We start from the raw sequence: 27535 nt of genomic DNA, 5'->3' as shown, positions 1-27535 counted from the left end.
GTGTGTGTGTGAACGTGCGTGAAGTCGTGCGTGTGTATGTGTGTGAAGTCGTGTGTGTGTATGTGTGTGTGTGTGAAGTCATGTGTGTGTATGTGTGTGTGTGAACGTACGCGTGTGTAGGACATGGACGCCTCCAACCAGGAAAAGCGGATAGCTCAAAACTGGAGCAGCCGCTTCGCGCCCCGCCGCCAGCAGAGGACGGTGGGCGGTGGTGCTGCAAAGGCTTCTGGTCCAAGTTGAAAAAGGCACGGACACCAAAAACGGTCAAATGAGAACAATAAGCAATCGTGATTGCTCAAAAAAAAAAAAAAAAAGAAAAAGAAACTAAACTTCACACAGATGGAAACAAGCGATCTTCATGAAGCTTAAAATGCATGTGCCATATGAGAAACTAAGGAAATGATTACAAATTCAGAACAAAAGATTGTTTTATTAAGAAGATATGACACAATAAAGGTTAGAAACCGTTAGTAGTATAGCCTCCTCCAGCAGCTGCACGAGAAAACACACGGCGTAGGAGGGAATGAAATAGGTTACCTATGACCACTGGGACTAAATCGGGATTCATCGTTGAAGATAACATGCCTTCTGTCTGTTCACAACCCAGCTAATCAAGTGAGCAAAAATTCAATCAACGAAAATCTAATCAATCGCAATGGACGCCGCGCCGGCCGGTTCAAGATACCAGCGTCTTTTAGTCTACTCCGAATTGTTTTTCTTGATACTATCAGTTTCTTGGAAGGTATTACACGGCATGGAACTAATGTTAGCGACCTTGTTAATACGGTGATGGTGCTCTTATGATGTGCGATCTTCGTGCTCATTTCTGTTTCTAAAATGCCTTAACCGACCGCAATGGAGTGATTCATTTATTTTCACTTACACCAAACTACGACCATATCGCTCCGACCGAAGTGGCGGCAGATTAGACCGAACAACCAACCTGCTTCTCTGAGACGTACTGTACGTCCCTTTAAAAAATTCAGCAATTGTTCGTATACCTCTAAAAGGTCGTCCTAGTCATAATAGCGTCCTTACAACTTAACAGTTTTGTTTGAAGTGCCCTTTGATACAGGCTTTCCCACTTTCAATCGTAACTATCTGCGCATCTTGTATGCGCATAGCGCGCTTACCCTTTCCTCGCTGGCGACGAAATTTAAATAATCTCTTATCAAAGTACATTCCTGACGAGTTTGTTGGTTGCAGCTCAATTTATTCTTGATGCATACTTTTTTTTTTTGGTGATAAACTGTATTTCAACTTTTGAAGACCATTCAGTTTTCGTTCAGGTTTCGTTCAACCCGAGTATTCTGTTGGCTTTGTTACTTGCAATGCTGCACTGTTGACTAAACTTGAAGTTCTGATTTATTAAGATACCCAGATCAATAACATTTTCTGCTGGACTAATTATTGAACCCTGTAAACGATAACTCGTACGCTTATTTTCATGACCTAAGTGTAGCACTTGACATTTCCCTACATTAACTGCCATCCATACCCCTCTTATCCGCACACTTAGCAATATAATCTAACGTACATACATATATTTTCACGAAAATAGAGCTATCGCTGATTTCGCGTTTTGAATATTTTGTGAATTTACTATTAACTAAAAAAAATTGATTATAATATATGAAGTTTAAATATTTCGCGATTTCTTAAAGTTTCCCTGTTACGATGGGCTTGTGAAAAATAGTGCTTTTCAGTTCATGGATAAATCACATAAGTGGAGAGGGACGGCAGATTTCAAATCTGGCTAGAGGTGGCATGAAGCTAAATTCGGCCCCGGCCATGCTATGGTAAAGAGAGATGCTAAAAAATGATCTTCTTCCATTATCAAAGAAACTATTTCACAAAACATCGAAGGATCACAAAATTCGTGCTTTGTCTCACTAGAAATTACGATTCGTAATTTACGTTAAGTAAGGAAAAAAAAAAAAAAAAACTCATTGAACATGGGGCACATTTCTAATTTCAGGGCCCCCCACCTAGGGTCCGACTAAGATTTTTGAAGACACCGGGTACGAAATTCATTTTGTGTCCCCCCCATTCCCGCTTTTTTTAAATATGTTGAAGCAATAAAATATTTCGATACTTGCTTTTTTACACAACCATACTAAATTTGGTGGTGGTACCTCATATCCTTATATATTATTTCTGTAGCCTGTTTTTGGTTTCTACGCCAGATTTTCTTCCATTCTTGATCGATTTCTTTGATTTACACCTTATTTTAAAGCTTATGGTGCTGTCTACTGACGAAAAATAGACCCACGGTCTAAAAATTGTTTTTTTCAGCGGAAAAACGTGTTGTAAAGAACCAGAATGAGGTTTTCGGTTAAACTTATAACTTTAACTTGCACCATGCCCGACAGAGCTGAATAGCTTGATTGGCAGAGCGTTCTCCTCGAAACCAGGAGAATGCGTGTTCGGGCCCACGTCCTGACTATCTGCATCAAAAAATTAGACAAATATCGCGCATTACATGAACTCTTAAACATTCCACTAAGCATAATGTAAGAACAAAAAATTATTAGATTTACCTCAAGGGAATCCTTTTTGCGCAGGAAAACATTTTCATTGTAAGCTGAAATGTAGATTTTTCTAATAATAGTGTTCAACCTTTTGTACAAATGAAAAAAAAAAAAAAATACGCCGGCCAAATTGAAACTACGAGTTTCTCCCAGTAAACCTTACTTTTTTATTCGCGCGAAGCGATATAAAACATTAAAATTATTATCAACGTCATTAGTAAGAAATCATTTTCTACTCCTCTGCTTTCGGCTGAAAAAAAAAAAAAAGCATTTTGTCTACGTTCAAAAAATTACTTAAAAAACAGACTCAGTTCAACTGGTTTCGGTTTTGAATTTTAAGTGTTCGATTAAAAGAAAAACAAGTGCGGGCATTTAAGCCGTATAGGTTTAAGAAGCCTGCTATGGGAAATTGTTAAAATTTCAAAAATAAAAACACTTATTTTTTTCAATCGAATTTACTACTTCTCTAGAATGTTTGTTTCAATTGCTACGTGAGATATTCGTCATTCTTTAATCAAATTCCATGTTATACGAATAATTTTGAGTCGTATCATGCTGCCTAATGACAAAACATAGACGCATAATCTGATTACTTTCTTTCGGCAAAAAGCTTTTTTGCTGTTTTTTACTACGCATTCCTTCAATGAAAAGCATTCGAAAAGGAAGGCGCAATTGCTAGGTTTGTTGGAGTGTCGTTCTGTTCATCAGAATGGCGCCAATTCGAATCCGTGCCAATAAATATTTCTTTAATGTTTCTTTTTTTCCCGTCAGATGCTCACATGGGCAGGACTGTATTTGCACCCTTCACATGCACAATTACTGCTTTTTCACAAGTTCCTACTCAGCCACACTTTTAATGATATTTATGTTTGCATTGACATTACGTACAACCAAAAGGTGAGCGATGATCAAATTATCACAACGTTATCTTTAACGAGGTTTTGTTACCGATGTCTTCGAATTACATGCCTTTTCTTGTGAGCTTACTTTTTCCGTGTACTTTTTTTCGGTTCTTTTTCATAAAGTTCTTCCTTTGAAATTTTTAAAGAACGAAATGCCTTATGAAACGATTTGAAGAACAGTGCGGAGTTCCGCACGGGTCGACTAGTCCTTATATATTATTTCTGTAGCCTGTTTTTGGTTTCTACGCCAGATTTCCCTCAATTCTTGATCGATTTCTTTGATTTACGGCTAATTTTATAGCTTATGGTGCTGGCTACTGACGAAAAATAGACCCAAGGTCTAAAAATTGTTTCTTTTAGCCGAAAAAACCGGTTTTAAAGAACCGAAATAAGGTTTTCGGTCAAACTTATAACTTTAATTTGCGCTATGACGGACAGAGCTGAGTAGCTTGATCGGCAGAGCGTTCTCTTCGTAACCAGGAGATTACGTGTTCGGGCCCACGTCCGGACAATCTGCAACAAAAAAATTAGACAAATATCGCACATTACATGAACACTGAATTAAATGAATACCGACTATGAGGGAATAGAATAAATGAGAAGGAAATGCTCATTGCTGATATGAAAACATTCAGTGATTTTGTGCTAAATTACTTCGAAATTGCACGTGTTTTTTTTTTTTTTTTTTTTTTCTGAAGCTTTGGCTCTGGAAAGAAAATTAAAGCATAATGTAAGCGAAAATATAAGTAACAGGTTTAAGATTTCAGACTACAATAGAATTGTTTTTTGTTCAGAAAAAAAATAATAAATCGTATATTGAAATATGAATTCTTCTAATGAGTTTTTGACTCTTTGTACAAATAAATAAAATACTACCTCAATTTGAAGGGTAAAATATATATTTTTTCTTCTTTTTGCTAAAAAACAAATAGCTTATCACATTTTTACTACATTCGAAAAGCTACGCTTAAAAAAGAGCATAGTTCAATTTATTTTGTATTTTAACCGTGCTGTTAAATGATGAACACGTGCTGCCATCTAAGTTATAACGGTTTAAGCAGCCTGCGATAACAAATTGTAAAAATTTTCAAAAATAAAAACATTTTTCTTCAATATCTTATCTTATATATTAATCCCCTCTCATTTTAAAACTTATCAGGCTGGCCAATGACGAAAAAAAGACTTACGGTCGAAAATTCAAGTTCTCGAAATCGCCTCTTGCTGTTTCAAAACCTTGATGCTGCCTGTAGTTCTTTTGCATTTTTTAAAGCAAAGTTCTAAAGCAGTTTTCCATTTTTTACGTCGCTTTCGGCAAAAAAAAAAAAAAAAAAAAAAGCTTTTGTGTGTGTTCATATTTTAATAAAGCTTAACAGCACTGGACTTAGTTGTTCGGTTTAATTGATAAATTTTTTTCGGTAGAGCGTTCGGCTATAAACTATCTGAACTTCGGGCAAGCTTGGGCTGTCCGACATAATATCAAATTTATATTAGTATTACGCATTACATGTGCTCATATCATACACACCTAATAAAATAAATGCAGTGGAAATGCTACTTGGTGTTTCGACTCCTTTATGCAGGCTACAGTTATCATTCGGATAAGTTGATTGTTAATCGAACTGTGTTCTTTGACTACATCCAGACCACTCAACATAATGTAAGCATAAAAAAGTATTAGATTTACCTAAAGAAATCCTTTTTGTGCAGAAAAACATTTTTATTGTATGCTAAAATGTAGATGTTTTTAATAGCAGTGTTCGACCTTTTGTACAAATGAAAAAATACTACGCCCGATTAAAACTACGAGTTTGACTCAGTAAACCTTTAATTTTTTATTCGCGCGAATATGCCATAAAGCATTAAAAGTATTATCAACTTCATTAGCAAGAAATTATTTTCTACTCCTCTGCTTTCTGCTGAAAAATAAATACATTTTGTCTACGTTCGAAAAATTACACTTAAGAACGGATTCAGTTCATCTGGTTTTGGTTTTAAATTTTAAGTGTTCGATTAAAAGAGAAACATGTGCGGGCATTTAAGCCGTAACGGTTAAAGCAACCTTCTATGTGAAATAATTCAATATTCAAAGATAAAAACACTTATTTTCAATCAAATTTATTACTTCTCTAGAATGTTTGTTTCAATCGCTACGTGAGATCTTCGTCATTCTTTAATCAAATTCCATGCTTTGCGAATAATTTTAAATCGTATCATGCTGGTTAATGATAAAACACAGATGCATGATCTTATTATTATTATTTTTTTTTTTTTTTGGCAAAAAGCTTTTTTGCTGTTTTTTACTACGCATTCCTTCAATGAATAGCTTTCGAAAAGGAAGGCGCAATTGCTAGGTTTGTTGGGGTGTCGGGCTGTTAGTCAGAATGGCGCCAATTCGAATACGTGCCAATAAATATCTCTTTAATATTTCTTTTTTTCCCGTCAGATGCTCACATGGGCAGGACTGTATTTGCCACAACCTGTTTTTTTTACATGCACAATTATTGCTTTTTCACGAGTCACCACTCAGCCACACTTTTAATGACATCTATGTTTGCATTGAAAATATGTACGATTAAAAGGGGAGCTATGATCAAATTATCACAACGTTGTGTTTAACGAGGTTTTGTTACTGATGTCTTTAAATTACATGCCTTCTCTTCTGCGCTTACTTTTTTTTCGGTTCTTCTTCATAATGTTCTTCCTTTGAAATTCTTAAAGAGCGAAATGCCTTATGAAACGATTTGAAGCACAGTGCGGAGTTCCGCACGGGTCGACTAGTGAAATCGTTATATATTATTTATGTAGCCTGTTTTTGGTTTCTACGCGAGATTTTCCTCAATTCTTGATCGATTTCTTTGATTTACACCTTATTATAAAGCTTATCGTGCAGGCTACTGACGAAAAAAATAGACCCACGGTCTAAAAATTGTTTTTTCGGGCAAAAAAACCTGTTTTAAAGAACCAGAATGAGGTTTTCGGTTAAATTTATAACTTTAACTTGCACTGCTACCGACAGAGCTGAATAGCTTGATCGGCAGAGTATTCGACTGGTAACCGGGAGAATGCGTGTTCGGGCCCACGTCCGGACACTCTGCATCAAAAAATTAGAAACATATCGCGCATTACATGAACAATGAATAACAAATATGAGGGAATACATTAGGTAGAATCGCTCCTAGCTGTTATGAAAACTTGATGCAACACGGAGCTAAATTGATACTCGATTGCAAGGTTATTTCTTTTTTCTTTTTAAGCTTCGGCTCCGGGAAGAAAATTAAAGCATAACGTAATCGAAAATATAAGTATCAGATTTAAGATTTCAGATTACATTGGAATTGTTTTTTGTTCAGTAAAATATAATAAATCGTATATTGAAATATAGATTCTCCTAATGAGTTTTTGACTCTTTGTACAAATAAAAAAAATACTACCTCAATTTAAAGGGTAATATATATATTTTTCTTCTTTTTGCAAAAAAACAAAAAAAAAAAAAAAAACAAATAGCGTATCACATTTTTACTACATTTGAAAAGCTACGCTTAAAAAAGAACTTAGTTCAAATTATTTCGTATTTTAACCGTGCTGTTAAATGATGAACACGTGCTGCCATCTAAGTTATAACTGTTCAAACAGCCTGCGATAACAAATTGTAAAAATTTTCAAAAATAAAAACACTTCTCGGCAAGAAAAAAATTTTTAAATTACCTGTGGGTTTTTTTTTTCGATAGAGCGTTCGGCTATAAACTGTCTGAACTTCGGGCCAGTTCGGGCTGACCGACATAATAGCAAATTTACAGTAAAATTACGCATTGCATGTACTTATAACATACAAAAAATAACACACGTAATAAAATAAATACAGTGGAAATGCCGTTTGGTGTTTCGACTCCTTTATGCAGGCTAAAGTTATCATTCAGATAAGTTGACTGCTAATCGAAAGGTTTTCTTCCCTTTTTTTTAAGCTTTGACTCCGTCCAGACCACTGAGCATATTGTAAGCATAAAAAATTATTAGATTTACCTCAAGGAAATCCTTTTTCTGCAGAAAAACATTTTCATTGTATGCTGAAATGTAGATTTTTCTAACAGCAGTGTTCGAACTTTAGTACAAATGAAAAAATACTGCGCCAAATTAAAACTACGAGTTTCAACCAGTAAATCTTTAATTATTTATTCGAGTACGATATAAAACATTAAAATTATTATCAACATCATTAGTAAGAAATCATTTTCTACTCCTCTGCTTTCTGCTGAAAAATAAATACATTTTGTCTACGTTCGAAAAATTACACTTAAGAACGGATTCAGTTCATCTGGTTTTGGTTTTAAATTTTAAGTGTTCGATTAAAAGAGAAACATGTGCGGGCATTTAAGCCGTAACGGTTAAAGCAACCTTCTATGTGAAATAATTCAATATTCAAAGATAAAAACACTTATTTTTTCAACCGAATTTATTACTTCTCAAGTATGTTTGTTTCAATCGCTACGTGAGATCTTCCTCATTCTTTAATTAAATTCCATGTTTTACGAATAATTTTAAATCGTATCCTGCTGGCTAATAACAAAATATAGACGCATGATCTTATTATATTTTTTCGGCGAAAAACTTTCTAACTGTGTTTTATTACGCATTCCTTCAATGAATAGCATTCGAAATGGAAGGCACAGTTGCTAGGTTTGTTGGAGCGTCGTACTGTTAATCAGAATGGCGCCAGCTCGAATCCGTGCCACTAAATATATCTTTAATGTTTCTTTTTTTTCCGTCAGATGCTCACATGGGCGGACTGTATTTGCCACAACCTGTTTTTTCACATGCAAAATTACTGATTTTTCACGTGTCACTCAGCCACATTTTTAGTGATATTAATATTTGCATTGAAAATACGTACAACCAAAAGGGGAGCGATGATCAAATTATCACAACGTTGTATTTAACGAGGTTTTGTTACTGATGTCTTCAAATTACATGCCTTCTCTGGTGCGCTTACTTTTTTCCGTTTACTTTTTTCGGTTTTTTTTTCATAATATTCTTTCTTTGAAATTTTTAAAGAGCGAAATGCCTTATGAAACGATTCGAAGTACAGTGCGGAGTTCCGCACGGGTCGACTAGTCACAATATAATATATGCATTTAAAAAGTTGAAGAGATATAGTAGCTTACGATAAATATATAAAATGTGGTTAAACTTTGCCCGTTGCAGTAAACCGTAAATACCAAAATTATGATATAACTTTTAATAAAGACTAAATTTGAAGTGTTTTTCTGATTTGCAATGCGATCGCATTTTTAAGGGGAATTTTTTATCAAGAAATAGATTTTTTCATTGTTTTGGCATTTGCAAAACTATCAATGATATCATTGTACTCTAGATTCTGAGTGAAATCATTATTTATTTTTAATTAGCATGATAAATTAAGGGTATTTTGGGCCCCCTGAAATCTAAGAGGAGGGGCCTGTGCCCCACATGTCCCTGCGGTAATCAGGCTCTGCATGCAAAAGTACAATCACAGAATTGAACAAAAATCTTCAATGCAAAGCTTTTCTCATTCATTAGAATCATGGGTACGAAAGAAACTTACCAGCATACGTTCTTAATAATAAGAATATTATTATATGTTAAGCAAGCAAATTTCTTCTATATCTTCCAGAGGAAATTTCTCATCTTTTACTCAATTTAAATTTATCGATTAATATTAATTATTTATTTGTATTGTTACTTTCTTTACATTGTTGAAATTTTTAATTTGAAAAAGAATTATATCCTTAAAATTAGCAGATAAATTGCAAAATTAGTTTTAGAAGCTATGTAGCTTTTTCATAAACATTATAAATTTCCTGTAAAGTAGTTTTTTTTTTTTTTGTAAAGAGAAACAATAACGAGGGTTATAACAGGAAATATCCAACGTTGTTTAGCACAAATAAACATATTTCAGAATACACGTGTTTCGAGGTTTCAAGGAATCCCTTTTTCAATTCAAAGGTGTGAGCTTCCAGATGTAAAGACACCCAGTAAAAGCAATGAAAATGGACAGCAGACAGTTTGAATATCAAAATAAGTAATAACAAAAGCAAAACAAGACAAAACCCCAGTAAGCAAAATATCTTGCCTCAGTATTGCATAAAGGTTGACATGCAAGAAAAATCATCTTGCATTAATGCTGCCTCAATCTTGTTATGTTACTCCATTTATGCTGTCAGCAGGCTGCCACAATATTGACTGACAAGGTGTATGCAGCATAATATCAGGAAAATATCAAGGTAGGCTGCTTTTGTAATACTGCATATGTATTGATATGACAGGATAATATCAAGATGTTGTCATGACAGCATGAAATCAAGGTCTAGGAAAGATGATCTTGCTTCGGTAATCCTGCATACATATTGATATGACAGGATAATATCAAGATGTTGTCATGACAGCATGAAATCAAGGTCTAGGCAAGATGATCTTGCTTTTGTAATATTGCATACGTATTGATATGACAGGAAAATGTCAGGATACATTGACATGACAGTATGAAATCAGCAAGTTTGCAAGGTGTTTTATCTATTTATTTATTTGTATTATTTTCGCTTTAAAATCGAGAATTAAATTTCATTCTTTAATTATTTCTGTTATTCTTCAAGATAGTTTTCTAGCCTAAGAATATTTTCTTAAAGCTGACATCTGATCGGAAATTCATATAAAGGTATTAATAGTACTCGCAATTTAGTTTAAAAAATGAAAGTTTCTTCGTTTTGCGTAATACTTGACTTATTTTTTAAATTCATGCTTCTAATTGTATTATAAAAACATAAAATGCCTTGTTAAGAATATTTGCGGAAGTTTTTTATAGCACATTTAAGAGTAAAGATAGCAAAACAATAAATAAATAAATACAATAAAGTACATTTCCAAATGGATGTCAGCATTAAAAATATCCCACAGAAAAAACATATGAATTTATCTTAAAGAATAACATAAATTACCATTGAATAAAATTATTCTTACTCGTGAGATTGAAGTGATAATACGAAATTCTGGGCTTCATGTCCTTTGTTTCAAAGTCTAGGGACGAAAAAAGTTATTTTCGGCCATTTCTAACAATGATCGCACATCGTCTGCGATGTGACTTGTTGAGTACTATATTAATAAACAAATCCAGTTATCAGTCATTCATAAGTTATTCCTAAAACAATACTATTCCACAGTAATAACTAAGCAAAACCAACTTAACGAAGCCTAAAAAATGCAACGCCACGTGCAGTTCCTCTGAACCAACTTAATAGATGGTCGAAGGAGGAAGATGTGCCAGCAATGCGAGGGACGCTGGGTAGAAAGAACTGTGCGCATGCGCAAGTATCAACGAAGGTCCACCTGTTCTATTGTGTACTAATTACCTTGACGGCGACAGCATGAAATCAATATCATCTTGACGGCGTCAACATGTATGCAATGTTGTTATTGTAAGGTAATATCAATATTGATATTTTAAGGTGAATGCAATGTTGCATACGTGTTGTTATTGTAATATTGCTTTTTAATCTTTATGCAAGCTTTATGCAGTATGAAACACGTCAATATTGACGCCGTCAGTATAATATCAAGATCGGTCAAGGTTGATGCAAGACATTTTTCTAGTAGGGACGGAACTCAAAGTCAAGATTTATTGCATGATTCCCTCCCAGAGAAAACCGTTAAGCAATTAATTTCAGTAAAAAGACCCATAAAATACATGTTGCTGTCAAAATGAAACCGCTTATTAATAAATTAGCAATAAATTTATATCCGAAACATTTTTACTACGAATCAACTGCCACATTTAGCGAAAGGAAGAATAAACATAATTCAGGAAAACAGAAAGAGGTTGGAAAACAACAAAAAGTTAAACAAGTACAAAATAAAACATGAAAGGAAACGTAAAGACAGAAAAAAAGTTCTAAAGAAAGACATTACCATAACCACCTACAACGCAACGAAGAAAAAAATATGAGATCAAAGAAGAGGGGCGAAAAAAGACATCAATTAATGAATGGATGCCACACTGCAGAAAAATACGGAATGGATTTAAGACCGTTAACTAGATTAGAATGATTCTTCAGAATGTGGAAAGACTCCCAAAAATCAAGATCTGATGAATTTGGGCATTTCTGTATAACTTTAAATGAGTTGAAATCAAAGGAGTGATTTGAGTCCCAGCAGTGTTGAACAATACTAGACTTATTGAATTGTTGTTTTCTCACATAATTTTTATGCTCTTTTTTCTTCGTTGCGTTGTAGGTGGTTATGGTAATGTCTTTCTTTGGAACTTTTTTTTCTGTCTTTACGTTTCCATTTCATGTTTTATTTTGTACTTGTTTAACTTTTTGTTATTTTCCAACCTCTTTCTGTTTTCCTGAACTATGTTTATTCTTCCTTTCGCTAAATGCGGCAGTTGATTCGTTGTAAAATTTTTTCGGATATAAATTTATTGCTAATTTATTAATAAGCGGTTTCATTTTAACAGCAACATGTATTTTATGGGTCTTTTTACTGAAATTAATTGCTTAACGGTTTTCTCTGGGAGGGAATCATGCAATAAATCTTGAGTTCCGTTTTGTCTTGTTTTGCTTTTGTTATTGCTTATTTTGATATTTAAACTGTCTGCTGTCCATTTTCATTGCTTTTACTGGGTGTCTTTACATCTAGAAGCTCACACCTTTGAATTGAAAAAAGGGTTCCTTGAAACCTCGAAACACGTGTATTCTGAAATCTGTTTATTTGTGCTAAACAACGTTGGATATTTCCTGTTATTTCTCGGCACAAAGGTATTTATTTATTGCTTAATAACGAGGGTGTTACATTTTAGGTAATATTTCGTTTTCCGATTCCGAGTCACAACTGACTACATCTGTATTTATGCCGAGGACTGCATACTAAGTGCCTTGCCTCCATTATTTTTTTTATACCGATAGATAGCAGCACCACCACCGGATCGTACAGTTAATGAGAATTTAGAACTAGTCCTAGAGCTTATAGTTACCTGGTGCTAGCACCCCCCAGAGGTATCGTTTCACTTGGAGGACATTGAGACCACGAGCATATTTAACGTCGCTCAGTCCCCTTTAATGACGACGGTGGATCTTCGACCATCGAGGTTCGAACTCAGAACCCTCCGGCCCCGAATCCGACACTCTACTGATCGGGCTACCACGGCCCATATTTCGTTTTGATAGCTTTAACATTGTATTCATGCAGGGACTCTAATGCGCATTGATCACAAGCTTGTTAATGAATGACAACTCTTCACTCCAGTTTTTCTTTAGCTCGTTGTGTGAAGCATAAAACGGAAAATTGTTTGTAAAAAGTTGGCAACGCGTTAAGTTTTGTTATTAAACAATCTTTTCTGTTTCATGCTGCGATTTGCGTTTTATGTACCGGCGAGCTAAGTGTTAATCCTTGAACATTTCATTTTCACCTCTTCGTGTAATTGGTCTTGCTTCAAATTCAAATTTCCATACCTTGATAGCGATGTCAAATTCCATTTTCCAAATATCAAGTGTTAAACTATTGAAACGGGCGTTTGCTCAAACATATATTCTCCCCAGATTTTATAGAAAAAACTTTCTTCGCCGAATTCCAATTGCAGTTCATAATGTTTCTACGGAAAATGATTTAATTCCTCCCATACGGGAAAAAGATTTCTCTCCGCAAAAGAGTGTCATTGCTTCTTCAGACGCACTCAGATCTCTTTCAATCCCTGATGAAAAACGGGAGGAAATCCTTATTCCACCATATGAAAAAATACAGAAAAATGACGCACGTTTCACGTAAGCTTACATATTTTTATGTTTTAATTCTTTCCTTTTTTTTAAGTTTGTTTTATGATGATATTTTCAAAGGAAACTTCATAATTTTTTGCTGTAAAACCAGTGTTTGTGTTTCTGATTAGCATTATACTGTAAGATTAAGATATTTTTGAACTTGCCCTTTTCTGTTTTGAATTTTCGTCAGTTAATATCTCTTATTAAATAACATTGTAGATTTGTTTTTAAGGGAACCGGGACGTTTTATACGTTCAAAAAATCGATTTCTCAATTTTAGCTGCATAAAATAAGGGACATTTCCCTAATTCCAAAAATGTATATATTGTGTGGGTATCAAATTTCGAAAGCTAATTAATTTACTATTTAAAATGTCACAAATGTAAACAAGAAAGTCACGCCCTTTTAAAGGGACGGTATCTGGATTGAATGTTGACAAACCACTGTTTTCTTTCATCAAATATTTCATGATTCAGTTACTTATACTCTTTTTTTCTATTTACATAACAAAAACTTAGAAAATGCCTCGGCGTAAGCGGTTTGGGAAGCTTATCGCATGCTAACCAGCATTGTCAAGGTCAACACGTTTTCCCGTTTTTCAGAAAACACATTTTTTTGAACTTTAGGTATGCTTATGTTGTTTATTGCACTTAACATAAACCTTGACTAAATTTAGTTTCATTGTTTTGTGCCACAGCGGCAACAATACTTGAATATATTGGTAGAATAGTTTATTACAAAATTATGAATGTATCTTGTAGTCTTGTCTATTAAATGTTACTTTATGTTGTTAGTCATCCTCTGTAATGCATCAAGTTTACAGGTTATGGGGACCAGGATTAGCTTCTAATTAGTGAGTACTATAAAACTGGAAGATAGATTTTTATTTTAAGTAATTATTTTGAGTTTAAATAGAGTTGAATATGGATAAGACAAGTGCGATAGTGCTAACAGAAAATAACTGGAACTTATGGAAGTTTCAAATGAAAATAATTTTAGAAAGTAAAGGGCTTTTTAAAGCTATTAATGAAGAGTTTCCAGTTGAAGTTGACACAGAGGATGAAAATGATTATTTAGAAAAATTAGCTGAATATAGAAAGAAAGATTTGAAAGCTCAAGAAATAATTGTGAGTCGAGTAGAAGAAGGTCCGATGGCTCATATTATCACTTGCGAAAATGCAAATGCTATCTAGAATAAACTGTGTTCAGTTTATGAGCTCAAGTCAGAAGTGAGCATTTATATGCTACAAAAGAAATTCTTCAATTATAGTCATGATGGAAAGGATTTGTCTTTGTACATATCTGGACTTGAAGAAATTAGGACTAAATTAAAACAATATAAGGAAAATATCTCCGATCATATGTTTATGACCCAAGTCCTTATGGGCTTGCCTCAGGAATATCAGCATTTCATCAGTGCTTGGGAGTCTGTACCAGTTGAAAACCAATCAATTAATGAACTGGTAAGTAGACTGTCGATTGAAAAAGAAAGAATGAAAAATATGTCCGGAAAAACAGAAACAGCTTTAGCAAGCAAGAAAATGAACCAGCATACAAGGAAAAATCACAAGAACAAAAATATAACTTGTAATATTTGCAAGAAAGAACATTTTGCAAACCAATGTCCCTTAAAAGAAGATTTTGATAAAAATTTATGCTTTGTATGTCATAAGCCAAACCTTAAAGCAAAAGATTGTCATCGAAATGAAATGCATAAATTAAAGGGAAAATACAATCGTGCTGCTTATACAACTATGGCTTTGTTCACTGAAGAAAAACTTCAAGACAGAGAATGGTACGCAGATTCGGGTGCTAGTGAGCATATGACTTGCAATAAAACTTGGCTCCAAAATTATACAGAATTGACAAATGCGGTGAAAATTAAAATAGCTGATGGTAATATAATTGATGCAGCAGGTCAAGGTGACATCAAAATTAAATATTTTAATGGTAGAAAATGGGAGTATGGAGATTTGAAAAATGTGTTATATGTTCCAGCTTTAAAATGCAATTTGTTTTCCATAAGCTCAGTTACTGACAAGGGATATATTTTTGAATTAGATAGAAATACATGCAAGGTGAAGAAAGAAAATGTCAAGATTTTTGGAAAAAGAGAGGGAAAACTTTATAAACTAATGTTTGAAGTGGAAGAAACTGCCTTTTTGTAGAAAAATAGAAAGTTTGAAAGTTTGGCATGAAAGGATGGCGCATCAAAATATTCATCAAGTAAGAAGAATTCTAAAAGAAAATGAAATAAAATTCCTTGATGACGAAATTTTTTTCTGCGAATCATGTATTTTTGAAAAACAACACACCTTGCCATTTACAAGAAGTAAAAACATTGGTAAAGTCCCAGCTGAAGTCATCCATGCTGACGTATGCGGTCCAATGGAAGAACCATCAATTGGGGGATCTAGATATTTTTTACTACTTAAAGATGATTTTAGTCATTATAGATCAGTTTATTTTTTAAAAAATAAATCTGAAGTAAAGAATAAGATTAAAAAATTTGTTCTACTTACTGAAAATGTTACAGGAAATAGAGTAAAAATTTTCAGAACAGATCAAGGGTTGGAAGCATTAAATGCAGATATAGCTTCATTTTTAGAAGAAAAAGGAATTAGACACCAGAAATCCTGTACATACACTCCACAACAAAATGGAAAAATAGAAAGAGAGAATAGAACAGTTGTAGAATTAGCTAGAAGTATGCTTTGTGCAAAAGATATGAAGAAAGAATTCTGGGCTGAAGCTATAAATACTGCAACGTATGTTCTTAATCGTACAGGAACAAGTACTGTTAAAGGGAAAACTCCTAATGAATTATGGTTTAACAGGAAAACTGATTTGAACAAATTACAAGTGTTTGGAACAGATGTGTTTGTTTTAATTCCTAAACAACATAGAAGAAAATGGGATCCAAAAAGTAAGAAAGGAATCTTTGTTGGCTATGAAGAAAATATAAAGGGATATAGAGTTTATTTTCCAGATACTAGAAAAGTAGAAATATCAAGAAATATTATTTTTAAACCGAACTTTGAAACTGACAAATTTTCAATTCTTAAAGATCCGAGCTCAACTAATGCTAATATTATATCAGAAAGAGTTGATGAAATATCTGAAGACATAAATACATTTGAAGAAAGAGAAACTTCATGTATAGATGTAACAAATGAAGTTTCACATGAAGAAACAACCAATTTAAATGAAAATGAAACAAACGACAGTAAGGAAGAAAATTTTGACACTAGAGACAATAAAGTTGTTGAACAAACTGAAGGAGGAAGACCAAAACGCGATAGAAAACTGCCTGCCTGGTTAGAAGATTATGATCTTTCGAACACTTCTTTTCTTTGCGATGAAACAATTGAGTCATCATCTTCAGATTGGAATGAATCAATTAAAAATGAAATCAAAGCTCATATTTTGAATGGAACATGGGAAATTGTTGAGAAAGAAAATGATTTCAATGTAATTGATTCAAAAATTATTTTAAAGGAAAAACTAAATCCTGACGCAACTTTAGAAAGGAAGAAAGCTCGCTTAGTGGCAAGAGGATTTGTTCAACGACCAAATGAGGATTTTTTTGCTACCTTTGTGCCTGTTTCAAAACTAAGTTCAATTAGATTTCTGTTGGGGATTGCTGCTGAAGAAAATTTAAAGCTTTCACAACTAGATGTATCAAGCATTTTTAAATGGAAAGTTGGAAGAGAAAGTTTACATGGAGAAACCTACATGTCTTGAAAAATTTCTTCAAGAAATACTTTTGGAAGAAACTGAAAATGAGATCAGTGAACTTTTCTTAAAAACTCAAAAAATGTTAAGTGACATAAAGAAAAACTCCAAAGAAAAGGTTTGCTTATTAAAGAAGGCATTATATGAACTTAAACAAGCTGGAAGACAATGGTTCAAAACAATTAATGCGAAGTTAATGGAACTTGGATTTTCATCATCCACAGCTGATCCATGCTTATACTCAATGAAGAAAGGGGGAGATAGAATTCTTTTAGCCGTGTATGTTGATGATATAATTATTGCGACAAATAACAATGAAGCTGTAAACGATCTAAAGAAAAGTTTAATGGAAAGTTTTAGAATAAGAGATCTAGGAGACTTAAAATATTGCTTAGGAATGGAATTTGAACAATCGCATGATAAAATTGTAGTCAAACAACGAAAATACATCAAAGAAATTCTAGAAAAATTTCATATGAGTGACTGCAAAGCGGTTTCAAATCCAATTGATCCTGGTATCAAATTAGAAAAAGCACACTCTGAAGAAAAGAATAACATTCCATACCAAAATTTGATAGGTTCACTCATGTATTTTTCTATTGCCACAAGGCCAGATATTTCTTACGCCGTAAGTTATTTAAGTCAGTTTAATACATGTTGCAACATGCAACATTGGAATGCTGCTAAAAGAGTTTTAAGGTATCTCCAAGGCACTAAAGACTATGGTCTAATATTTAAGAAAACTAAACGGAATATAACTGGATTTACTGATGCAGACTGGGCTTCGTGTACATTAGATCGCCGTTCCTACACAGGATATTGTTTTATATACGCTGGAGCTGCAATTAGTTGGGAATCAAGAAAGCAGAAAACGGTTGCTTTATCAACCACAGAAGCTGAATACATGGCATTGACTGAAGCTGCAAAAGAAGATTTACATTTAAAGCAACTTGCAAATGACATGTGTATTTTTCATCCTAGCATTCAAATATTCAATGACAATCAAGCAGCTCAGAAGCTTGCATCAAATCCAATCATAGGTTCAAGATCAAAGCACATTTCTGTCAAAGAACATTTCATCCGAGATATTGTTGCCAAAAATGAAATTCAGATAGCTTATAAAAAATCTGAAGACATGCTGGCAGATCTATTAACTAAAGCTCTTAATGGTCATAGAATTAAAATATTGTGCCAAGGACTTGGACTTATAAGCTTATGTTCGTGAGGGGGAGTGTTGTTTATTGCACTTAACATAAGCCTTGACTAAATTTAGTTTCATTGTTTTGTGCCACAGCGGCAACAATACTTGAATATATTGGTAGAATAGTTTATTACAAAATTATGAATGTATCTTGTAATCTTGTCTATTAAATGTTACTTTATGTTGTTAGTCATCCTCTGTAATGCATCAAGTTTACAGCTTACATAAAATTCATATCAATATATGATTATGAAACTTGGTATTATAGCATACACAAGCATTTTGCATGTGTTAAACATATTTTTACTTTTGTTTAGGTACTATTGTAATTTTCGGAGGCTAGTCTTAGTGAAAAATATCGTACTTTTTCGTGATTTTATGAAATACTATATTTTAACATTTTTTGTGGTTTTTTAATTTGAAGGGAACTGAAAAATAATAGGCTCACTGTAATTTGTGACCTTTTGCCTGTATAGTATTGAAAGTTAGCGTGATTTAATTATGAATTGCATTTGCGAAGCGTACCTATTTGCAGTCATAAATTTTCAAATTATCGTGCAACTATATATTTTCTATTTACTATTCAAAAATATATTCTTTAAGGAAAAAAAATATTTTTACTGGTTTATGATGAGAAGATTACATTATTTCTATGCACAATAGTTTTTAAGTCACACTTGATTTTAAAACGAATAAACACTTCGTGATTTGCAACTAAAAATTTGACTCTTTTCGTTGCCGAGAATGTCCAGGTTCCCTTAATGCCGAAACACGTGTCTGCTGTAATTGGCAAATTTGTGCTTTTTTTAACGTTGTTTTTCTTACTTTATAATTAAATTTGTTTCTTATTAAAGTTACTTTAGAAACCACTCTCTGATACGTTGAATAATTTACAATACTGTAAAATGCTTTTGAAAATTCTATAGGATCTCTTAGATGCAGACTATGTGGATGATCTAGACCACATTTCTTCAACCTTTTTTGAGTAGGGACCAGTAAAAATGCAGAAAAAATTCTGTGTACTGGTAAAGGTTTTTTTTCCTATGAAAGAAAAAGCTTCACCTGGTTTTAAAGTAGGTAAAGAACTGATGAAAAAAAAAGTTAATTGTAAAATTTTGTCATGATCAGTTTACCACAAAAATATTAAAGCTTATAATTATATAATTATCATGTACATTCGACTCTCGCTACAGCGCAATCCGACTTACGCGAAATGGCTATAATGCGATTTTTTTCAGTAGTGAAGAATTTTAGACAAAATGCCAATTTCTCGCCTACAACACAAAAATTTTCAGAAGGGAATCGCAGTGTGAAAATATGGGCTTTGTTATTGGCTACTAAAATTTTTTTTCTTGTGAATGGACAGTCTTCCCTTTAGCATCACTGCGAGCTGAAGATCCCTCACTGTACTAGTCTGATATATCGCTTAAATATAAGTAACTACTCCTCATTTTTCTTTTTTTTTCATTATAAATGTGAAGGTGTTTGAAATATAATGACACCTAAGAGCACTGTTTCATCTTGTGAAGATAGAAAGAAAAAGAGAAAGTTTCTGACAATTAAAGAAAAGCTAAAGATTATGTGCTTGAACAAATGCATTGAAGGTAGCACAACAATTAAATATAAATGAATCTTCCATCTGTGCAATTATAAGTCAAGAAAAGGATGTGCGTAAAACACCGAGTAGTATCTAAGCCAAATGCAAAAATTATTAAAATGGAAGCTGCTCTTGGATTGTGAATTTAAGAAACCAGGAAGAAGGGTGTTGCATTGCATAAATGAAAACGTTAAGAAAGAACTAGAGAAGCAACTTATTAAAAAATAAGAATAACGGTTTGATCACGCAGAATAAATCATCATCATCTTCACTTTTTTAAGTTACAAATATCATTACAGGATCCATTGTACAGTAAAACTATAGCGCATTTGTTTTTCTTACTACATACTGAGCGTACCGTACTGGTTTATTTTATATCTTTCTTTCCCATTGATCATTCATTTTGTGCATCGTAGCAGTATTTTATCTTGAATAAAACGTTTTTTTTTAAATTTAAAATACAAATAAAAATTCAGTTTTTATATAAGCAACAGTACTGTATATTTAAGAAATTGTTTTTAATGATTTCAGGTGGTATTTACAAATGTCTAAAATAATTGGGTATGTTTATACAAAAAGTTTTTACACATAAACTTTTTTACAACACAAAATTTTGACTTACGCAAGGCGTCTTGGAACGCATCCCTCGCGTAAGTCGGGACTAGACTGTACAAGTGCCTATGGTGTATTCATAATGCTGTGTTACATCGGGCCATCTGTTGCAGTGCCAGATCACCACTGTGTGGACGACATGGAGGAACAATGCGGGTTGGTGTCGGGCTTTGAACCATGGACATATGTGATACTAACCCAGTGCTTTAGCAGCTGAGCCAAAAGGACCTCAAGGTTTAGGAGCAAAGTTATGTTATATGCTCTTTGACATATGCCACAGGTTCTGTGCCCTTTATCTATTTTTGCTTTTCTGATTGTTAACAGTGAAACTGCTTATGATTATGCATAATTCAATATATTACATGCCATTAGACATTTTATGCAAAAAAATAAATAAATAAATAAATAAAATAAAATAAAAGATTGCATCTTAATGTTTTTCATTTCAGGAAAATATTAACAGTGATGAAAAACAGGAAAATGCGAGAGAGATCAGGAAAAATTCTGATAGAAGGAAAGCGTTTGATAAATGATGCTTTGCAAGCAGGTGTGAAGCTGCAAGCTCTTTATTTTAGCAGAGAAAAGGATCTGGCTGAGATAAAGCTGAGAACACTAGAAAATGTTGAGATTTGTAAAGTGCTCTACAAAACCTTAAAAGTCTGGTCGGCACTCACTACTTGTCCTGGAGTTATGGGTATAATTTTTTTATTCTTAGTTAATCATTCAAAGCAAGAAATGCATTGGGTTTCATTTAAAATTTTTCAAATGTGCAAGTGATTGATATTTTATAACATATATGTTACTTTTATGGTGACTGCATATTTTTTTTGAAAATTGATAACCTTTTATGAACAAAATTCATTTTTATTATTATCTTTGAAAAAAAAAAAAAATCAATTTAGTTTAGATTTTCTTGAATTAGATAAAATTATAGTGATTTTTTCTGCATTCCAGAATTATAATGGCAAATTTTGAGCATTGCATTTTAATGTTTAAATGGGTAATTATTATGGTAATTATAATTATGGTATTTTGACTAAAGTGACTGAATTATTTTGAAACTTATTGTACTTCAGTTGTTTATATCTTTTACAGCTTTTTGAAGAAGGTTTTTTCCTCAAAAATAATACTCAGTATTTTTTTGAATTCTAAATTGTCGATGGAAGGAGAAAAAAGCTTTTCTGAATTCTTGTATGTAGGCTGACATGACAGGCATGGTACATTTTGTTTTTGCATTTATTATGATTTTTGCAAGAAAAACAATGTAATATGTTGTTTAGTAAGTGTTAATTAGTGCAGTACAATCAATTGTACCATTAACCCTCCTCAAATTCCTCATTCAGATATGACTGCTTTTTCTCTGACTCCCGAAAAAGAAAAACAAAAACCTTGTAAAACTTTTCTGAACACTTAGGTGAGCAAAAAACTTGTGCCTTAGAAAATACTATAGCAAATTGAGCATTTTCAATCATTGATTTCAAGTAGTAGATGTAAAGTTTTAAGGGATAGATAGCAAACCACTTTAAATTTTTATTTCATCTGAAAACGAAATCTAAATTTTGATAAAATGAGTTTTTTTTTAAAGCAACAAACATAGTAGTATTAAGATAAATTGAAATGAATTTTTAAAGTTTGTTTTTAAATTTCCTTTTTTTTTGTGAATCTCGAAAGTTTTTAAAGTGAAGCTGTCTCTTTCTTGGTCATTATGGTCTTCAACTTTGAATCAATAATCACATAATATTTTTCTTCTTCCATAAAAATCCTATTTTTATTACTTTTAGAGAATTATCAATATGTTAGCAAATGATTATTATTGCATAAATACATTACATTTTTCTCATTAAAAGTTCTAATACTTGTATGTTTCTCAAAAGGTGTTTTTAAGCGACCAACTTTGGAGGAGCTAAATGTGTTATCAGAGCCTTCTATTCCTGTGACTGTGGTTTGTGACAATATCAGGGACCCAGGAAATTTGGGATCTATCATACGAAATAGTGCTGCTGCGGGCTGTGAACGGCTTTTATTAATGAAAGGTAGAGTTTAAGTTTTGTAAGTTTAGTTCATAGTAAAAGAAAAGATTATGTCACACACAACACATGTATTTAAAGAAAGGAAAACTACTTCTAAATTCTCAGTTTTTTTAAATCTAAAAAAACAGCGTCGCCCGGGTGCTGTTCAATGCAACATATCTTTTGGATAATCAAATGAATGAATTCTATCTAAATGAGATTAAAAAATTGCATTCAAGCCGCTTTCTAGGCTCAAATCTTCAAAATACTTGAAATAACAAAAAAAAAAAAAAAAAAAAAATCAGGCATCCAAAATTAAATTGTTGAAGATTGTACATGGATAATGAATAAGTTATTCAGAGCCGTGTCCAAGGGGAGGGTTTTAGGGGTTAAACCCCTCCCATTGGAGAAAATATAATAAGCAAAAAGAATAAAATGCATAGTTGACTTTTATAACTTTAATGTAAAAGTTTGTATGAAGAGAAAAAAAATAATTCTCTCTGTAGTTTTTCTGCAATTTAAGACTGTTAGAGCTTTACTAACTGGAATAATATTTTAGAAAAACTATGGGGGGGGGGGGGGGACTTATTGAATGATTTATCAACACAAAGCATCAACTGTGTTAATATTGCTTAAGGAGGTTATGATGTATTCAGTATATGTTGCAGCTATGAATATGCATTGATTGTGTTTGAAATGTAATTTGCTTATACAATAAGCTTTTTCTTGTTTGTTTTATTATGAAATTTAATATACATGATGCATTATGAAAGAATGTGGGCGGTTTTTAATACTAATTGCAAAAAACTGCATAGTAAACAGACTTGATTAAAAAAGAAACAAACAAGGTTTGATTTTAAAAAATGTACGCTGGAATACTGCTGCTATTTGCACAGCCAGAATTATTCTTCTGGGGGGGGGGAGTACAGTTAAACTCTCCTCTCCTTGGGAAAGGATGTAAGCTTTAAAACCCCTCCCTTTATGAAAACCTGGACACGGGCCTGAAGTTTTTGGTACCAAAATAATTTTTGTATTTTTTGTGCTGTTCATGTGGGAAATACTGATCTATAATTTTATTCTACCATTACTGCTACGGAATAGCCAAAAGAAAGCATACAAAGTAAGTAGAACCGTCAGAGACTGCAATGCATTCCTGCTTTGCAGGATGATATTTGAAAAACTTTGAACAGCAGCATTTTGATTTCGTTTGGTTTTCTTGCCAAACATGCTCTACGCTTGTCACAAATCGGCATTAATGGCCAACATTCAGAATACCTTTAGTGTTGATTGCATTAAAAATATCCCCTGGTGGTTATAAGTTGCCAATCCTTTTCATTTGCTTCAAACCAAGGTTCACAAATTTACTAAATTAAAATTACAGTTAATCTTTGAAGAAACTTCATTAGGAAAAGTTTTTTACAGGCTTTTCATCCAGACCGAATTCATAACTATACGAACATTCGTTCAAGTAACAAAAGATCAATTTTATGGTTAAAAACATAAACTTAAACTTCTTTGGATCTTTTTTTAATTCCAAAAATAACCCCCATATGAATTCCTGAGCAACAGTTTACCTCTGTGCCAAATTTGGAAGAAATCCGACTAAAACTATGGATTTGTATAAGGAACATACACACAAATGCACACACCCAAACATGCATCCGTTTTTATATATAGAGATAGATAGATAATGCATGTAAGGAAAGCCATGACCATCTCCCTCCCCTTTGAAAGATAAAATTCCGAATGTGCTATTGTGCATTACTATGACTATTTTGCAATTTATTTGCTTTATTAGTATTTTTACCTCTGTTCTTTGATAACATGGAGCGACTTTTATTAAACCAAATCAGGTTATCGGTTATAGTTGAACCGAATTAGGTAAAGATCCAACGTTAATCACGGAATAGTATAAAGAACATTTACATATTGCATATTGATTTTTATAAGGATCATATAACATTAAGTTCAATTTCTTTTGCAAGGAGGAAATACATGTGGTTTTAATAAAAGTTAAATATTCTAATGCTGAAACAGTCAAAGATTGTATGTCAATATTGAAGGCAATATTAATACCTTACTCATGTTTGTATTTTCTCTGCTATTAACGTGGATAACACTGATAAAAAATTACACGCAACCCTTACTGTTGCGGATTTTGAAATTAAAGGAATTTTAAAAATTATAATTTAACAGGTGCACTCAAATTAAGTAGAACCATGAGTAGCATCAATGGATCCTGGGGCTTCATTGGTTGCAGTTTAAGAGACAATCTACAGCATCATTTCTTATATTTACCGCTCTCTTACCTAACATGCTTTTCGCTTGTCGCTATTAGGCATTAACGGCTGTTGTTTATGATACTTTTTGTGTTGATTGCATTTAAAATATTTCCTGATGGTTATAAATTGCAAACCATTTTTATTAGCTCTGAATCAAAGTTCCTAAATTTAACGATTATAGTTAATCATTGAAGAAACTTCATCTAGGGCAATTTTTTGCGGACTTTTCATTTAGACTAAATTCATAATTATACAAAAATTCGTTTGTGCAGAATCGAGCAATTTTAAGACTCAGAATATGAATTTAGACCACTTTGGGTTCTCCTAAAATTCCAAAAACCTGCCTTTATGAATTCCTGAGCAACAAATTACCTTTGTGCCAAATTTGAAAGATATCCGACAAAAACTGGATTTGTACTCGTATAAGGAACATACACACACACACATACATCCATTTTTATATATATTGATAGATTTTCAGAATGTATCTATATTTGCAAATCCAAATGAATTTTAACTACAATGAGTATTAAATCTCAAATTGTACAATTTAATTATCATTCGCAAATAAAAACACTTCATTATAGTGCATTATTTTTCACTTCATAGTTTGCATTATCAAGGACAACATAGCTTTTTTTTTTACTGTGTATATTATTTTTCATTTAAAAGATTTGAATTGAGGTAAAAAATTTCCAAAAGTTAATTTGCAAAAGATTGCTGAATATATATATATTTTCAACTTCACAACTTATTGTTAGCTTCTAAAGCTGTGTGGTTTATAGGGAATTGTGTTTTATAAATTGGTGGTTTAAAGGTACTTACTGTACTAAACTTGCATAAATGTCTGTCCCTAAATTCAAAAATTGGATTATCATATCTTATTAAGCCTATTTTTATGTGATTTTTAATTAGCAGTTGCAAATAAGTTTTTTAATTTGTTACAAATAGTGTAACTACATACAAAAATTTGAGAAAATGTTTATTGGACACCCATACAAAAGCATGCTTGGGTGAAAAATACCATCTTTCAGTATTTGATTGTGATATGCAAACCAATGATGTGATGACTTTAAAAAGAGTCAAGATTCTAGAATAATACTAATTACTTCAATATTAAAAGAAGTAGACCTTACTATAAAAGCAACAGCCCCTTGCAATATTTTAGTGTGTTTTTTTCTGTCAGACATCATAATTGATAAAAAAAAATTCTCCATAATTGCGAGTCATGTTAAATATTTCATTTTAAATACCCCAAATTGTTCCATATATTTCTTTTTAAAATTAATTTTCTTATTTTTGTATTATCATTCATATGGATTCTGCAGTAATTTGTTTCATACTTTTTAATAAACGAACTGATGTGTGCATCACATGACTTCCTTTTACTCAAATTTAATGTCATTTCAACATTACTGGCAATTTTAATGTGATTCAATAGTTTACTCTCTAAATATCACCGACAGTGGCCAAATTGAAATTAAATTTAAAAAAAAAATTGCCAAATTTATCACCAAGTTGCTTGGCGACCAAAAGACTGGCGATATATGGCCAAGTGTCCAACAAATTATAACACCACTTGAGTTTACATCGAAATTAACAATGATTCCCCCCCCCCCCAAAAGGGGCAAAAGGCCCCCTTAGGAACATCCAAATGCAACCAAAATGGAAGGTGCACAACTAGACCCCACTAGGAGTCTATGTACCAAATTTCAACTTTCTAGGACATACCGTTCTTGAGTTATGCAAGATACATATGAATCTACACACATACGCACATACATACGTACATATGGACGTCACAAGAAAAATCGTTGTATTTAACTCGGGGGTCATCAAAATGGATATTTTGGGTGTCTGTATGTTCCTAGGCATATATCCATGTGTGGTCGGGTCGAAAAAAAATCTCATTCATTCGGGGGTGAGAAAAATTGAAATTCAGGCTGATTTTTGAGTGAAAAGTTGTTTGCCAATACAATACTTCCTTTTTCGTAAAATGAAGTAAAAATACCATTCATTAATGTATAAACACATGTTTTATTGCAAAAAAGTTAGCCTGATTTTTCATTATTATTATTTATTTTTTAATTTTTGTTGGAATTTTAGGTTGTGTTGACCCTTGGGAGATTAAAGTTCTTCGAGCAGGCTGCGGTGGACAGTTTCGCATCCCCATCATTTATGACCTTGAGTGGACACACATCAACAACTATCTCTCCAAAGAATCAACAATATTTGTTGCTGATAATGCTGCAGACATTGATGAACAAAGCTATTCTTCAGATTTTATTAATTTTGATGAAAGCGCTGAATCTGAAGAAGAAACAAAATATATTACCATTAATGAACAGAAATCACCAATTCAGGTTGATGAAACATATACTATCCGCTCCGAGCTTGAGAAGTATCAAGAGCTTCACGTACCTTGTCATTTGTACTCTAGCATGAAATTTCCAAAAAAGGACATAGTGCTTTATGTGGGCGGAGAAACTCATGGCATTGATTCAAGAGTAACAAAACTGATATGTGATTACGGAGGGAATAAAATCAAAATACCTCTAGAAAATGGTATGGAAAGCTTAAACTCTTCGTTTGCGATGACTATTGTGTTATATGAAATTAAACGGCAAATTAAAGAAATTTATGTAACTAAAGAATAAAAGTTTTATATAGAACTCTTCTTATTGTAATGTTTTACCGAGAAAGTAGTTTCCCATTTAACTTACCAATTATTCTCTTTTTTTCAATAGAAAGTTTCAGTGTTTAATCCCCCCCCCCTTAAAATAGCAAGGTTTTCATTCCTTATTCAGCCTTTTGCTCTAAAAACCATTTCTGAAAGAAAATTGAGGTTGGAAGGCTCTAAAATATTAAGTTTTTATCCACTATA

At 32.7% G+C, this 27535-nt stretch overlaps 1 protein-coding gene across 1 annotated transcript; it reads left to right on the top strand.

Annotated features, from left to right (window-relative positions):
• Window positions 1-12788: 12788 nt before the first annotated feature.
• Window positions 12789-27308, top strand: LOC129228552 (rRNA methyltransferase 3, mitochondrial-like). The gene is made up of 4 exons (XM_054863235.1): window positions 12789-13221; window positions 20810-21054; window positions 22235-22393; window positions 26758-27308. Exons 1-4 carry the CDS (start codon window positions 12923-12925, stop codon window positions 27306-27308), a joined length of 1254 nt encoding a protein of 417 aa, XP_054719210.1. The 5' UTR covers window positions 12789-12922.
• The last annotated feature ends 227 nt before the right edge of the window (window positions 27309-27535 follow it).

Source organism: Uloborus diversus, chromosome 8 (genome assembly GCF_026930045.1).
Source record: "Uloborus diversus isolate 005 chromosome 8, Udiv.v.3.1, whole genome shotgun sequence".
Classification (NCBI taxonomy): Eukaryota; Metazoa; Arthropoda; class Arachnida; order Araneae; family Uloboridae; genus Uloborus; species Uloborus diversus.
Note: the sequence above shows the minus strand (reverse complement) of the source record. Positions and strands in the feature narration are given on the sequence as shown.

Coding starts and splice junctions, on each gene's coding strand:
- LOC129228552 (XM_054863235.1), top strand. CDS start 12,923: ATGTCAAATTCCATTTTCCAAATATCAAGTGTTAAACTATTGAAACGG. Junction 13,222..20,809: donor AAAAATGACGCACGTTTCAC/GTAAGCTTACAT, acceptor TTTTCATTTCAG/GAAAATATTAACAGTGATGA. Junction 21,055..22,234: donor TACTTGTCCTGGAGTTATGG/GTATAATTTTTT, acceptor GTTTCTCAAAAG/GTGTTTTTAAGCGACCAACT.